The sequence below is a fragment of the Stegodyphus dumicola genome, chromosome X2, assembly GCF_044657685.1.
Source record: "Stegodyphus dumicola isolate Sdum_Otavi_A_Nest chromosome X2, ASM4465768v1".
NCBI classification, from domain to species: Eukaryota; Metazoa; Arthropoda; class Arachnida; order Araneae; family Eresidae; genus Stegodyphus; species Stegodyphus dumicola.
In genome coordinates, this window is record NC_140781.1 from 79,377,108 (window position 1) to 79,393,498 (window position 16,391).

At 31.9% G+C, this 16,391-nt stretch overlaps 1 protein-coding gene across 2 annotated transcripts in view; it reads left to right on the forward strand.

Annotated features, from left to right (window-relative positions):
* The window catches only part of LOC118198612 (uncharacterized), a 161,205-nt gene that overhangs the window by 96,719 nt on the left and 48,095 nt on the right, over window positions 1–16,391 (forward strand). For both annotated transcript variants that reach the window (XM_085809779.1, XM_035370340.2), the window contains one exon: window positions 12,702–12,779. In XM_085809779.1, coding sequence (XP_085665905.1) covers window positions 12,702–12,779 — 78 coding nt within the window. The remainder of the gene's footprint in view (window positions 1–12,701; window positions 12,780–16,391) is intronic.

A 16,391-nucleotide genomic window follows, 5' to 3' on the forward strand; every position in this document is an offset into this window, starting at 1 on the left:
AAGATAAATTTTCCTTACCCTCTTATATCCATCATACGAGCAAAATTTTTTTATACATTTAGTTCTTTTGAATTTCGATCAAAAATTTGTCAAAAAGATTCGGAATATCTTTTATTAGATTCTCCGCCAATAATATATTTTGTGAAACACTTTATTTGGTACATGATCATAATTTTCTGATAAAGTAATATATCTTATTCATTTCATGCTGCGTAAAATATAATGCTAAATCTAGTCACAATTTATAGCAAACTGAATTTTATACATTAATAACTTTGGAAAGAATAAGTGGGCAAACAACAGCTTGTTTATTAAAATAAAATATGTTTGTCTAAGTATCATCTAAAGGAGATTCAATCGAGAATGCAGAATCGAGAATTCATTTTAATGAAGGGAAGCATGTTTTGACATACATTATTTCTACAAAGAAAAATCATTTTTTTTAAAGTTGAGCACAGCGTTCATGTATGATTTCTAATCGTACTAAGCTAAAGTTCAAGAGTTTCTAAATTAATTAAACCAAACGTTTTATGTAATCTTATTGTATCATTATAGATAAAATAAACCTTATATCAGGAAATCAATCATTAGTTTGCCATAACTAGTTACTAGGTGAATTTCCTTTCAGGCTAAGAAGTCACTAGAAACTATACTTTGTTTTTCTTCATTGAAAGGCATTATGATTATTATATGAAAGAACAGAAAATTCCGTGCAAAATATTTATTTAAAGTCATTATTAAATAAAGCGCTTATTTATCTTTTACTTTAAATAGAGCAAACTTAGAAAATACCTAAAGATGGAGAAAGTTAATGCATAAATTTTAATTGGGCTGCTCCACTCCCCCCTAAAAAATTACTGAACAAATTTAAGGATGTAAAGCGTGTAAGATTTCCATTTCTAAAACTATATATGTATGTTTGGGATGAAATATAATTAAAGATTAAAGAAATTATTATAAGATGATGGAATTTGCGTTGTATACATACATTCACTAAGTTAAGGGTTAAATACTTTATTAAGAGGTGACAGAATCTGCAGCCCTTGGAAAACTTAAATATCTACTTAGATAGTAAATGTTTATATCAGTTATAATTCATATTTTAATAAGAGTTATTTTGAACGGTTAAAAATCTAATGCGCCTGAAATGCGCATTATAGCTTCGTAGACTGTTATTTTTAAGTAAATGAATTAAATACTAATGTGTTAGACATTTTTTCATTGTATGGCTTCTGTTAAGAGTAATTAAAAGAAATGATTATGATTACGATATATATGAATGAGTTTTCATAATATATTTTTATGTTTTCTTCACAAGCAAATACCAGTGTTTCTCAAATTTTGACTCGATCATCAAGTAAACCTCGAAAGAAACATTGGTGTTCTTTAAATTTTCCTTTGCTTGCATAAATACTTCTTGGCATGTATCATATTTTCTTTATAATATTTTCAGAAGTTAGTTTTTCATACCCATTTAGGAAGTAATGCACACAGTACTTTCCCTAAAAGGAAAAAAAAAAGCAATATAGTTAGTATCACACAGAAAGTACCATAATTCCGTAATTCCAGATCAGTATCTTATGTCAGTGGAATTAATACATTCGAAATACGATATAGGAAATCAGATTGAACAAATAGATGTGTCTGGAAGGTTAATACGAAGAAAAGTTTAAAACAAAACGACAAGATAATTTTATTACATAGAGTAAAAACCCTTTTGGATTCGCGAACAGCAAGTTTTCCTAAGATTCAAAAATTAGTAATATTATACTGATACTAAGATAAGTAATTTTGTTGACTCGTGAAGCATATTCAGGTGATGCTACACAATTTGAGCATCCTAGCGCGGAAAAGTCAGCGTAGTTCCAGTAATGTACATTTTTAGAATTTTTACTGTTAATTACAGTTTAGAAGGAGAGGGTTTTATAAATTTCCTAAAATATAAAACTAAAATATTTTCAGAGAAGCTTTTTTTATTTGAGTGTCAGAAAAAACGTCAAAACTTCCTTGAGAGTATTTAAAAATTTTCTACAATGCTGTACAAACAACTATCACAGACACTACGTATTCTGCGTAAGATGTGATTTTAAAGATCTCTTTCCTCTTAGCCTGTTCTGAATTGCATTCACTGTTATGACGCAAAAGTTGCATAACTTACCCCTTTCTTTACAAGAGCACTAATAAAAGAATGTTTATTATTCATAATTATTATTATTGTATTATTAGTAGTTTTAAACTAAGCTATGAAAAGTGACCAGCAAACGCAAATTCATATAAATTTACACTGGTAACCAGGAAATACATTTCAGAAATAAGAATTTCTGGAGATTTCCTGGAAGATGCAGGCCAAATAACCTCCATCATAATAATCGATCTGATTTGAAATAAATAATGATTAAAAGGCTATTTGATAGTCTGATAATATTCATTTTCCAGGTGTTTAGTTCTCTGATTTAGCCGAAACCAATGTTATCGGCAATCATTAGAAACTAGCAGTTGCAGTAATATGAAAGCTGCTGATGAGACCATGAACTCTTTTATTAAATTTAACCCTTAATGTAATGCAAAATGAGGTGTGTCACACTACAGAATTACCATTATAATACCTATACCTTAATAGCCCACCAGCGGCCGAGCGGTAAAGTCGCTGAACACTGGTAGTTCAGTCCGAGGTTCGAATCCCGCGAACGGGCTGGCTGCGTGGGTGTTTTCGTGGTTTTCCCCATGTGTAACGTGTATACGAGCCAGTTTCCCTTAGAAAGTCCTCCACGAAGGCATCCCTCCCCTTAGGCAGATAGCCCTAGTGTGCTTTGCCATTATTAAATACACCACCACACCACACCACCTATACCTTAATATGTTCTAAAAATGGGATTAAACCAATGTTTGTAGAGAAATAAATTCCAAAGCAACAACAATCGTGGCTGTTAGCGTTTGCGTTCCATTCCAGCTTTTAAAATAACTATATTCTTCAGCTTGAACCCACCAGCGGCCGAGCGGTAAATCACTAAACACTGGTTCCTACCTGGATTCAAATCCAGGCGGAAGGGCTGGCTGCATGGTCATTTTCATGGTTTCTCCATGTGTAACGCGAAGAGAGCCAGTTTCCCTTAGAAAGTTCTCCACGAAGTCATCGCTTAAGCAGATAGCTCTCGAGTGTTTTGCCATAATCATATAAAACCTAACTAGTATTGGTTTTAGCAATTATTTTATTTATATCATTTTACATTAAAAAATGGAAGGCAGAAACGAATGTCCGAACTTTTAAAGTTACCAGTTTTTATAAGTAGGGCTTTAATGAACAATAAAGTTTCTATCTCATGAATTGGCAACAGTATATATTATTTTCATTTAAAAACAAAAGCGAAAGCTCTGTATAGATTTTTTAAAAATTTTTCAGTTAAAAAACTTAACGATAAACGCTGCTTTGATGTATTGCACGAATCCAAAATTTTCAGATTAGAAGTTTAATTTTTTAAAATTTGTTTAGTTCCTTCCTTTACCCAGATTAATGTCTAAAGTTAATCTTCAGACATTTCTATATCGAGTATTATGTGACCCATCTGCAGGAATTAAGAGCAATATGTTTAGTAATGAAACGAATTCCGGGAGAGTTCAATTTACAAAGTGTTTAGTTGCTTGTTCGAAACAAACTTTGAAACAAACTTCAGTGGAAATAACAAACATTCTGACAACTGAATTAAAAATTTTCTTGAACCTTTTCTCCTAAGTTATATAATATTGGAATATTTTGCTTGATTTTATAAAGTATTTTCTCCCTCCTTCTAGCAGGCCTTCGTGGTTTAAAGGTAGCACATTCGGGTCGTATTCGAGAGGTCTAGGTTGGAGTCCCGGCCAGGGCATTTTATATTCTTCACGTCTTCTGCTTCAAAAAAAATACTAATGACTCTACAGTTTTAAAAGCATTAGTTTCGGTGATGTATTACCTTCCATATCGAGTTTCAGTCGCAAGAAAAATGCAAATGGAAGTCACAGTCGGTGAAATATGGTTCTAATTCTAGATAAATGAATAAGATCCTAGTTTCTGAAAGAATGTCAAGAAGTAATGACGCAGCACAATGAAACAATTTTATTCCTGTTTAAGAAGACGCGACCTACTAAAGTAACATGAAACTGCAACACAAATAAACTGAGCGTTACCATCCTACAAATAACGCTCAGTTTTTGTAGATACTAAGAGAAGGTACAAAATAGCTCGATTAACATCATTATCAATCAGATCGATAACACATTGTTCTTCCTTTCTTAGACACCACTGGTCGAAAGATATATTCTTTAATTTCACTACCGCCAGAGAAAAATAAAACTTTTATTCTAATAAACTTAAATGGGTGAAATAAAATGCTAAAATATATTAAGAGATGTCTTTTTAATAATCGACTTGGATTTATTAACGACAACAGCATTACCATTCAAATTGGTAATTCGAAAAAAGTTATTATTTCGGATTAATTAACATAACCTCTTAGAACGGCCAGTTGTTCCGGCTGTTCTAAGAGGACATCGATTCTAAAACGCTTCCCGTTTTTAGCGACTCGTTAAATAGAGCAAAAATAGGTACGTATAACTAGAACAGAAGGAAAAAGGAATTTATTTTAAATATTCACGCAAATGCACATGCTTAATTAAAGTTTGAGAGGATTCTCAATACTTAAATGTTTGTAAATGAAATAATAACGCGAAAATGATAAGAATGCGCAGAGAACGCAATTTTGATGTTTGTCGAAATGAGCAAATGCAATTTTTTGTTGAATATTTCATACAGACGTGAAGAATCTGATAATATTTTAACAATAATAATATGCTAAATAATACAGCATTGAATATTTAATAAGTACTTTGGCTGAACACTTTCTATGAAATTTTTGTAGACTTTAATTAAGTTGGGTATAAACTTCGATTGAGAGAAAGAAATCTCTAATTTTAGTTTCGAAATGTAACCCATCAGTAAATATTCTTTAATTTATTACATATTTAATAGTTTTTGTAATTGATTAATTAACAAATATGAACTTCATAGGTTAATTAAATATGGCAAAGTACACCAGGACTATCTGTCTAAAAGGTGGGATACCTTCTAGGAGGACTTTCTAAGGGAAACTAACTCATTCACGTTAAAATTGGGAAAAACCAACCATGCAGCCGACGCTTTCACCTGGGATCGAACCCTGACCAATTACCAGTATTAAACAGTTTTAATACTCGGTCACTGGTGAGGTGATACGAACTTCTATAATAATTACACATAGTTTGATTTTCGTCTGGCTAAGGAACGATGCATAGATATGTCATCATTATATCTGTTTTCTAATGCATTTTATACCTCATTTTGTCATTACTGAAATTGAAGCAATATGCATTAATAAGAAACCGCACTGGAAAAAATCTTAGACTGAATGCAGATCTTAGACAGAATTTAGATTTTAAAAAATTAAATAAGCTTTCGAATCGTTCTTAATTGCTTGCTTTCAAAATAATCTCGACTTACTATCAAATAGCTGAATGTAAAATGACTTAAATTTTGAGTAGTAACATTAAAGAATCGTAAAAAGGATATACTCGAATTACGGGAATCCAACTGATTTAACCATTTTTATGACTCCGTAGTTAAACATTTTATAGCCGCATGAAGTGACTAAGACACTTGTTCATCAAGTTTTTGTTAAGAAAAAAAAAAACTCTCCGTCAAGGAATACTGCTTATAGATCTGTTCGATTTATGCAATTAACGTCAATGACAACACGACAGTATAATTCTAATTAAGAACTGAAAAACTAAAAATTTCTTTTGCATTTGAACCAGGTATATCGATGTTAATAGAACGAATGAACAATTATTTTTGAAGCATTTGACTGAGTTACGGTTTTAAGGAAGTAAAAGGTATCTTAAGGTGGTAATTTAAGTTCAGGATGTAAATATTAACATCTCGCGTTATTGCCCGTTTTTTCAATGTAAGTTTACAGTAAAACAGATTAATACTACGAATTAAAGTCGAACATATAATTGTGAAATTATATGCCTGCTGTGCAATTTAATTTTTACCTCCATTTCATTATTTCAATTACAGGTAATAATTACTAAGCTAAGAACTGAATAAAAAATTAGTTTCCTTTCTATAAGTACCTTCAGAGTACCGGGAAAACTACCTACAGATAACACATTAACGATTTCAATCTTCATTCTCAAACTTCTATCCAGCTAGATTTTCAGTCGGATGACTGGCAGAAATTCAGTTTACTTTGTGCCACTTGAAACATAATTTTTTAGATCAACATAAAAATATTCAGCACCGTGAAAATGTGCCACATAGGGCTGTGGCTGTAATGAAGTAGATCATGATGAGGCAAAATCTAAAGCGTAAACGGGAAGGAAGGGGGAAAAAAAAGTTCTTCGCTTCGTTTGCATGCTTATCGAAATGAGGTGCATCTTGATGTTTCTGTGATCTGTTTACGCAAAGGCTATAAAACCAGAGTTTCATATTTTAGCAGATAAATATATTTCTAAGACTCTTCTGTGCTTTATTAATAAAAGAAGTATGCTTTCTCCCCCTTTTCTCCGAAATTTTTATCAAAGAAAGTAAAATTCGGTTTGAAAGCAAATGAGAAGCTAATACTTAAATTTTATTGCAAAAAGTCCTTACGTAGATTAATTACATTTTAAAATTTAGAACTGTTAAACTTATTTTAGAACAAGAAACGTAAAATAGCAGCCATGCTCTTTCCGAGATTCGAGCTTTCAGTTGTTCGCCGCACATAAAATGCAAGAGCACGGATTAGGAAAACTGAAAACTCCTCATAAAATTACTTAAAACACAGTCCTAAGAAGACTTCAGATTAAGTTTGGAAAATATTTATTTCCTTTTTGTTGTGTTTAAGAAACAGCACTAACAGCGTGAAAATTAACATCAGTATACGATTCTTAAAACTATTTTACTTTTTTCACCGAATTCCTTTTATAATTTCGATTAGTATGGTTGTCGTATGCCGTTGCTTTGTACACTGTGCTTCAACATACATTCTACAGAGGCCCATTATTAATTTGTAAGGGAAATGCTAAAATTAGATTTAAAGGAGAAGGAAAAAGCTGTAATGAGATAATGATGTATCATTAGTCCCGTGAAAGAAAGAAGGTAAATAATTTATATATACATATAACACACATTATATTTAATTAACAGACTTCGATTATTTTCGTTTCAATTTATTTTTATCTCTCTTCACAACTATAAAACCTTCTTTTGCGAAGTAGTTCGTGACAAGAGCAACAGCAATCCTTTCGATAGGCTTTAAAAACAAATCTGATCTCATGGTTTTATTACCGAGAATGTGGAGTCTCTAGTAAAGCGGTTTTATAAATGCCGTTTAGTAAAAAAATATATGCTTATTCGTCCACAGCGTCTCTCAAGCACAATGAGGGTGAGGATTACGAAGGATTAATTACAGAAGATTACGCTACAGAGGATCACGCTTTTAATTACAGCGATCTTTATGAATAATTATCTCAGATACGGCTAAATTATTCATGCTGATAGCTGTAATTAAAAAGGCTATACAGCCCATTTTCATAAACTTATTTTGTCATGAACAGATAGGCATAGCATGTTTTACTGCACTCGCAAAGTGATTCATTATGCTAAATGTGAGGGTTACCTACTTGGAGACGAAAACCGACCTTCATATCAACTAATGAGCACTGATTTGTATTCACTTTAAGCATCCAGAAAGATTTCACAAAACCCTTCTGCTCCATTAAAAATATTGGAATCCTAGAAGACATTTTTAATCTTGAGCGTTTTAAGTATGCTCAGTTGCTGGGTTGCACTTCATCACTTTAGTTATATTTACTAACATAATATATATATGTTTTTTGAGTCTCGATAATAAAAGCAACGATTCCTCATCCGAAAACATCCTTAAATGTTAGTAAGTCCTCTATGGATTATTATAAAGCGTCAAAAGCATCATCCGTACATATTATTGGTATCTTTAATGAAATTTTTGTACACTGCAGTGTTTCGAGGACGCTTGGATTAAATTAGATTTTACTAAATGCTTAAAGGTTTAGGAATTTTTCGATAATTAAGAAAGAAATAGATGGAAAAAGATTTTTAAGTTTACTAAAGCCAGTTAAGACGAAGAAGTTTGCTTTTGTAAAAATATTTGTAGAAATATATGAAAAACATTGCTACATCTTGTATTCTAAAAGGATATAGCAACGAAAAAAGGACATAAAAGTATGTCTAAAAAATATACCCATACCTCATTACATCTGTCAGACCTATCAGTAGTTTAATGTTTAAAAGATCTGAACGTTGGTACTTTGGTTGAAACCCAGGCGAATGGGCTGATTGGTGGTTGGGTTTCGTGGTTTCCCAATGTATTACGTGAATACGAGCAAGTTTCTATCAGAAATTCTCCTACGAAGGCGTCCGTCCTACAATAACCCTTGCATGCTTTGCCATGTTCGAATAACCTGTAACCTAACACAACTTGACATCTCTTATGAGATGTCTGATAACTACTTGATTCTAAATTTTTTGCTAAAAGTATTTGGATAGTATCTTAATCCCAAATATAAATTATAATTTCAATTTTTATAAATATCAGCAGCACACTTTAATATATGTACAGATTTTTAAACTTATAGAGAATATTTATTTCAACTAGCAGGTATACAATATTCTACTCGAAGGCGACAGCCGGAATTTCAAATATAAATCCATAGAACAGTAAAGTTTGAGGCTTAATAAATATTGCCTAATTTTACTGAAAAATTGTTTAGCAAATTAAATTTTTTTACGAAAGAACTGATATATTAGGTATATAGTAAGTCTTTGCACTAAAGCTTTGACAACCTCTTTGATTGAGTCCTTTCACGCTTGAAAGCCGGGGCTACTTTTTAAAAGAAAACCCCCTTTCCCTATTTCTCCATTTGTGTGTCTTACTCAATTACAAATATCATTCAGTGACAGTTACAGTGACAGTTATGCAAAGTTAGCAGTATGAGACTTTTCTGTACTAACTTAGGATTAATCTGAGTATAATAATAGCAATTTAAAAATAATAATAGAATAAAAATGATAACAATTTTTACGACTTTAACCATGAAGCATCAGCATTGCCGTATATTTCGTTCTTTTCTTAATTTCGATGCTGATGGGTACGTATGTCACAGATTCGAAAAAACTAGCAAATGATCTGTTGGGCCATTTTCATTGATGATAATATTAATATTGTATTCTCTGGGCAAGGAAAGCTGAAGGGATTATGATTTCCATTGATAAACTGATAGGCCCAAGGTATTAAAATTTTTAATTATGTTACTGGGCCCATAACTAAGGGTTATAACCAAGAACATGGTTAAAAGTTTTGTAAAATGAGTCAATGACCATCAACTAACCTCATCGTCAAGCAAAATATGCTTTTAGTTTAGAATGAAGACATTTGCTTTTTGTTCAATTAATTGTAGATTTATACACTGCAACGCATAAAATCCTGCATTTGTGATGCATCTGAGGTGGTCAGTTTCTTTTCCAGATTTAAATGGTAATTTTCGGTTATTAAAGTTTAGTGAAGAAAAATGACCATAAAAATTAACATTAGAGTTACTAAATCTTTTACAATTTCCAGTTGTGGAACTAAACGAGGGCCCACCAGCGGCCGAGCTGTAAAGTCGCTGAACCCTGGTAGTTCGGTCTGAGGTTCGAATCCCGCGAACGGGCTGGCTGCATGGGCGTTTTCGTGGTTTTCCCCATGTGTAACGTGTATACGAGCCAGTTTCCCTTAGAAAGTCCTCCACGAAGGCATCCCTCCCCTTAGGCAGATAGCCCTAGTGTGCTTTGCCATAATTAAATACACCATGTTAAATACACCATGGAACTAAACAAAAAACTGATTACATGTGTTACACTAAGATTTACGATCCGGGAAGATCTATCATATTCCATTCGATACGTCGTAGGGTTTTTTCTTGTATAGGAGCTTATATCAGTGCCTTTGAGGTTCTATTAGATTGACAAACGAGTTAAATACAAGGTTTTAGAAATGTTAAAATAATCTTTTCATTGGGTTTTTAAATTAACAGAAAGCACCAGTTGGGCTACAGAATATAACTTCGTTACTTGCGAGTACTTAAAATAACCTAAGTAGAAATTAATTTCAAGTAACGTAGTCGGAGATTACTCAAACTAGACTGCTTTAAGCGTCGGTTAGCAAAGTGGCTAAAGTCGAATTAAAAGTTTGGCAGAGCTGGCTATAGTACGTAAATGCAATGGGTAGCTGTCAGAAGTTCTAACTCTAAAACATTCAAACCCTCGGCTTAAATATTCGACAACTAATTTGCATTCTGGAAGAAGTTTAAATCATAATAACTAGTTAGTTAACATAGAATCCTACAACTTACGTATTACAACTGTATACTCTTTCAGCATTAGAAAGTTAATATTGTATGTGTAAAATTTTATTAACATGCTTTAAAAAATAACTAACTTGCTACTCGAGGCTTAGAAACAAAAGGATAAGTCCTCCAAAACAGTCTCCAAAACAAAAGTCTTTGGAAACTTTCAATTGTTTTACATTTTTAAGATAAATTTAAACAAAAAAAATGAATTCAACCCTCTTTGGGCTCACCAGTGGTAAAGTTGCTGAATACTGGTAGTTCGGTTCGAAACGCGGCGAACGGGCTGACTGCATGGTCGTTAGCATGGGTTTTCCCATGTGTAACGTGGTAACAGCTGCTTAATTTTTTTTTTCGAAGCTGTTTCAGCATCCATAAGAACTAGAAATGGTTTTGTGTAAGACGCTTAGAAATGGTAAATACCTATATTTTGAATTTTTTTTTTTTTTTTTTTTTTTTTTTTTTGAAAATTCAAGCAATGTAAGAATTTTAGTTCTATTCATCATTTTTTTTTTCTATAATCCTACAAGTTATTATCGTAAATTCCACCTGTTAACTTTATCTTCTTGAAAATAAATCCTTCATTTCTCCGTAACACAGAATTTTGAAACTGATTTATTTGGATGCAGGTAATATATTATTTATGTTTCGTGTAGTACTAATTTCAATTATTAAAGTTAAATCATTTTCGCAATACCATACTTGGCCTTGAAATTTATATTTTATACAAATCTTAAACATATAATCATTATTTTGAAAAGAGCTTTTAAGGTGAAGATCAGCCTACCCGTATTGCAAATCGCTTTTCGATGCCAGACAAGTTAAGATTGTAATATCCATTTTCTCAGTTAATGCTTCGCATTAAAAGTATTTATCAAACCCCAATAATTCGACTAATATCTTTCGGTTGAAAGTGTAATAATAGTCTTAAAATCTTACACAAGAAATCCCATAATCATCCCTTCATTGTTTTCGTTGTTTCTGTAGTGAATGAATGGATTAAATTTATAAAATTGGCCCACCAGCGGCCGAGCGGTAAAGTCGCTGAACATTGGTAGTTCGGTCCGAGGTTCGAATCCCGCAAACGGGCTGGCTGCATGGGCGTTTTCATGGTTTTCCCCCATCTGTAACGTGTATACGAGCCAGTTTCCCTTAGAAAGTTCTCCACGAAGGCATTCCTTCCCTTAGGCTTATAGTCCTATAGTGTGCTTTGCCATAATTAAATAAACCAAACCAAAATTTATAAAATTATTACGAAAATAACTAAAAGATTTTATTCAAAGGGCTATCCGATCAGTTATGTATTATTGCAATTAGAAGAGTAGAAATACTTTGCTTACAAATTAATTTCATAGCATTTAAACCATTTTAGATAACTGCTTTAAAATATTGTCGTAGGCTATATGACAAACTGAATCTCGTTTGTGAGTATATCTGGTATTCCGAAACGTTTACAGTTTCTCAACGAAACTAAATATTGGAAACTGCAACAGAAGTACGTAAATAAATCGAAATTAATAACTTCTAATACATTAACATGCTTCTTAGGATATACATTTTTGTTTTCAAGCGTAAAATTATACTGATTGCATGAAACGTTTTTTACTTGTAAAGATTTTTTACTTAATTTTTAATTATTCAAAATATATACTTATTAAGCGATTTAGACATGAACATTTAGACATAAGCGATTTAGACGTTAGTAAGTTTTAGTTATAAGAAAGACCAACTACAAGAATAAATATTAAAGAACATCAATGTTTTGGTCATCTAACTAAAGTTGTTTGACTAGAATACTGATAGATTTAGTAAGGGTTAATTTGCTGCAGTAAGTATTCAACTTAACACTTCTCCTATATTAAGATGATTAACACGTCTACTTTTTAATTTTTTAACTGAATTGTGTAACGTTTTAAACAAATTTTAGTATGCTATTTACGTTCAAATGAATTTCTTTCATTTAATGTGCAAATTCTCATACTTTATTGAAGCAAAATAAAATTTCCTGACGAAAAATGGCCAAAAACCTTTTTTAATTCATTTTTATAACATTCAGCTCATGTTTACTGACGGCCTTCACAGAGAGTTATACATAAAATAGCAGAATCGTACAACAAAGCAAGTTTTGATTTATTAGAACTATTTTTAAATAAGCATATCGTGTAACACATCTATTTCTTTTACTTTATAAAAATATAATTTGCTTTCTAGTAGTAGGTCTTATTATGATGATTATTGTTGTTGATCTGTTGTATGAATGAAATGATTTCTGTTGTCTTTATCAGATGAACCAGTTGTGCAAAGTTTGCGGTGAACCAGCCGCGGGCTACCACTTTGGCGCTTTCACATGTGAAGGGTGCAAGGTAAGAGCACTTTTATTAAGCGTTTTTCTACCTCAACATTTAGTGCATTTAATGACTGATTTTCAGTAACTAAATTTTGTTCTCTGAATGCACTGAATTAGAGTCACTGAAACTTCTAGCTTGTTGAAAATACTATATCAAAATTTGTTTTTAAGAGTGGATGGAACTAACAAAAGAGGATAATATTATAGTATTAAAAACATCTTAGTCGCATACGAGAGTATTTGAAGGTGAAGTTTAGCCAATTTTTTAAAAATCTTTGAGGCACTTCTATGTATAAGTTACCAGGTTTATCAAAAACAGCTAATTTTTTCTCTGCAGCTTTTATTCCAATAAAAACTAAAACCTTAAGTATCAGTGTTCTACGTTTTATGTAATTTCTAAGTAAAAAAAAAAAGTTCGTTTTAAATAATAGATATCTGCAGAGCTATAAATAAATAAACAAAATAAATAATAAAATAAAATGTTAATTTATTTTTAACATTTTTATTTCATAAAGTTTAGTCTTTTCAGCTAACATAAATTGTAACCAAACTTCAGATAGACCGATGGCAAATTATCGCTAAATCTAAAATAACAACTGAGACCTAAGGAGGGTGTAAAAGATCCTTTTTATTAAAACTTAAAGGCATACCTGGTGCTTACAAATCAGCCAGAACGTATGGCGAGATAACTTAAAATAACAGTAAATTCAATTTAAAATAAGTAATCAAAGACTACACAATTCAGTTTAATGCGAAGTTGGCTCACAACTTAACTGGCCTAGATATTCAAATATATCGGCGCCAAATATGTGAGTGACCGAGTATGTGACCGCCAAATATGTGAAGCCGAGTGACTTCAGATTTTTGGAGATGGAAGACAAATAATGTGCGGGCACACAGGCAGAAACACTCTCCGTCTTACAATCTAAAAACCTCAATTTAGATACTCGCGAACTAATTTGCATTCTGGCGTGGAAATGGAAAGATGAAGTTACAGTAAGGATCTAAATAATAAGAAGAATCCAACAATTTATTTTTTCATTCGTATGTGACTGAACTAAAAATATTGAATGTAGATAGCGATTATCTCACTGTAATGTTTTCAACTGTTTTTAAATTAAAAAGTAATAAATGGAAAAAAGAGTTTTTTATCAAAGAAATTGGATTTTATTTCCTGAATGTGCCTACTCAAACTTTAACTGTTAAAGTATTATCCATATTTTTATTTATGCTGTCTATATTTTCTCTCATGCTTAGTTTAATATGAAGACGCATTGCAAGTGATGTACTTGCCTTTAGATTTTCAGGAGAAATTAAAATTTTTTATATTTTTGAAAATGCGAAACAAGATTATATATAGCATATTATATTTCCCTCCTGTTTCTTTTCAAAAGCCCAACCTTTGTATTTTCGTTTTATTAGCTTTCCTGATTAATAATGTCTGGAATTAATTTTGTTCATTATTTTACATATCGCCGTTTTATTGCCCAATCTCTTGTCCAATATGATTTTGATAGTTTCCGCGAATTTTCATACGGTTTCACTTATACCATTCGACAGGTATCAACGCTTAAAATTTTAAAAATATTTTTAAACAGGCTTATACGTAACCCTCTAAACGGCCAGGCCGTATATATACGACCTAGGGCCAGATGGTGGGCTGCAGGATTAATCAACCTCAGAAGCTTAGCAAGAGACTATATCAATATTCTCTTAGAAACCAAATATCAGTTTGGTGTGTTTAACAGAGCAAAAATAATAAAAAATAAAGAAATGCAGATATGGTGATTCACATTTTTATTAGATTCACATATGTTAAGAATTTTAGAGGAAGTGCGCATAGTTTATTCTAGTTTTACGGACTTTATGGTGAAACTGTATAAAAGTTTGATAACGTGTCAGGGTGCATACCATTCAAGATTTATTATTCATTTGGCTGACTGTGCATTTCTATTCGCTGCTTGCAAACTATGGTACCTCCAATACCATAAGCAAAACGAGCATCAGTGTTTTCAGTACTTCTGAAACAGTGCATCTTACAGCCAACGCTTCGAATAATGACTCGCCTTGCTCAATGTCATTTTATGGCAAACAGTGTCTTCTACCACACGCAGGTTGTGTTTGAAACTCTTATGTAAAAATGGTTTGTTTTCCTGACCTGATTCTTGAGTTTATCAAAGACATTTTAAATCACCAACAGTTATTATATATATCCTACATTTGGAAAGCTAGATTTTATTTCCAGTTTTGTTATGCTTGAATATTCGTTTTAAGTCTCTTTAAGGTCGTATGTCCACTCTCAACTTAATACCTTTTATAACGTTCCATTCGTATGTCTGCCATCAGCCACCACAGCAAACAGCTATGCTGATTTTTATTATAATTAGTCGATGAACTTCATAATCTTGCATATTATATATTACTGTTCGTTTAATGAAAATTAATTCCGAGCAGCATGATACCTATGTAGAAACTTAAAACGACCACAACGGGTTACTAAACTTGTTATTTATCATAATCCAAAAGAAGTAGAAAAGAAAATTCGAATAGCGCTCATGAAATGAGCGTCTTGACACATTATTGCTTTGTCTCAAATTATCATGAAACAGGATTTAGAAATTTAGGGAATAGAATAAGGAGAATAAATGTAATAGCATAAGAGCTAAAAAATAATCCTTGTTTATTATGGGTTCATAAGATAGACGTAAGACTGTTGATCATAAGCATCCTAACCCTGTCAAGTGACCAGAAATAATATATTATTAAGAATATTACGCTATCAAAACAACTGCTTTTCAGCAACGCCATTATTGATTTCATTTGATTAAATACATTAAGCGCTAAAACATGGTACTTATATCACGTAAATCATGCTTACGTATTTAAGCTCGTATGTGCATATACATGCAGACAGAGCGAGAGATCATTAGCTGAAAAATATTTAATTAAAAATTATTTATCAACTTTTTTATTTAATTGTTTTATTTTTTTAATTTACGTTCTGTTTCAGGATTGATTTTTAAGTCTGTGCTTTGTGATGTTTGATTTTTGTTTTGTTCATTTTAGGTAGATTTATTAGATTCTGTTTCACTTTATTCTAAATGGTGATTAACCATCGGCACTTTACTTTGTAACTTTGTAATACCTATTGCCAAATGAATATGAAATTTGCATCAGTTTCTGAAGATGATTTCAACAAAACGCTGATTGGCAAATCCAGCAAAATCCCACTATATCCTCTTACACTGCTGCATGGATGAACAACTTTCACTCTCGAACTGCGCCACTTAACTCAATCTCAGCTAAATTACAAGCTATACAGCGCATTGCCAATACTATACACTTTCACAGCAATCGGTACACGCGCTATTTCTTCTGGGAAATGCATACGAAAGAAAAAGAAGGCTAACCTTGATATGTTTTTGCCAAAGGAAGCAGAACATTTTTACCGCTGACCGTGATATTCACGTTTCAATAAGCATATTCACCCAGGTTTCTACTTAACTGTTCCTACTTCAGAGTTATGTAACGGTTTTTTCACGTCTGAAGTTCACTTTCGTAAAAAAATTTCTATTTCTTGATCTTCAATCACATGAAGCTATGACGAAATCATGATCACTCATTCGGC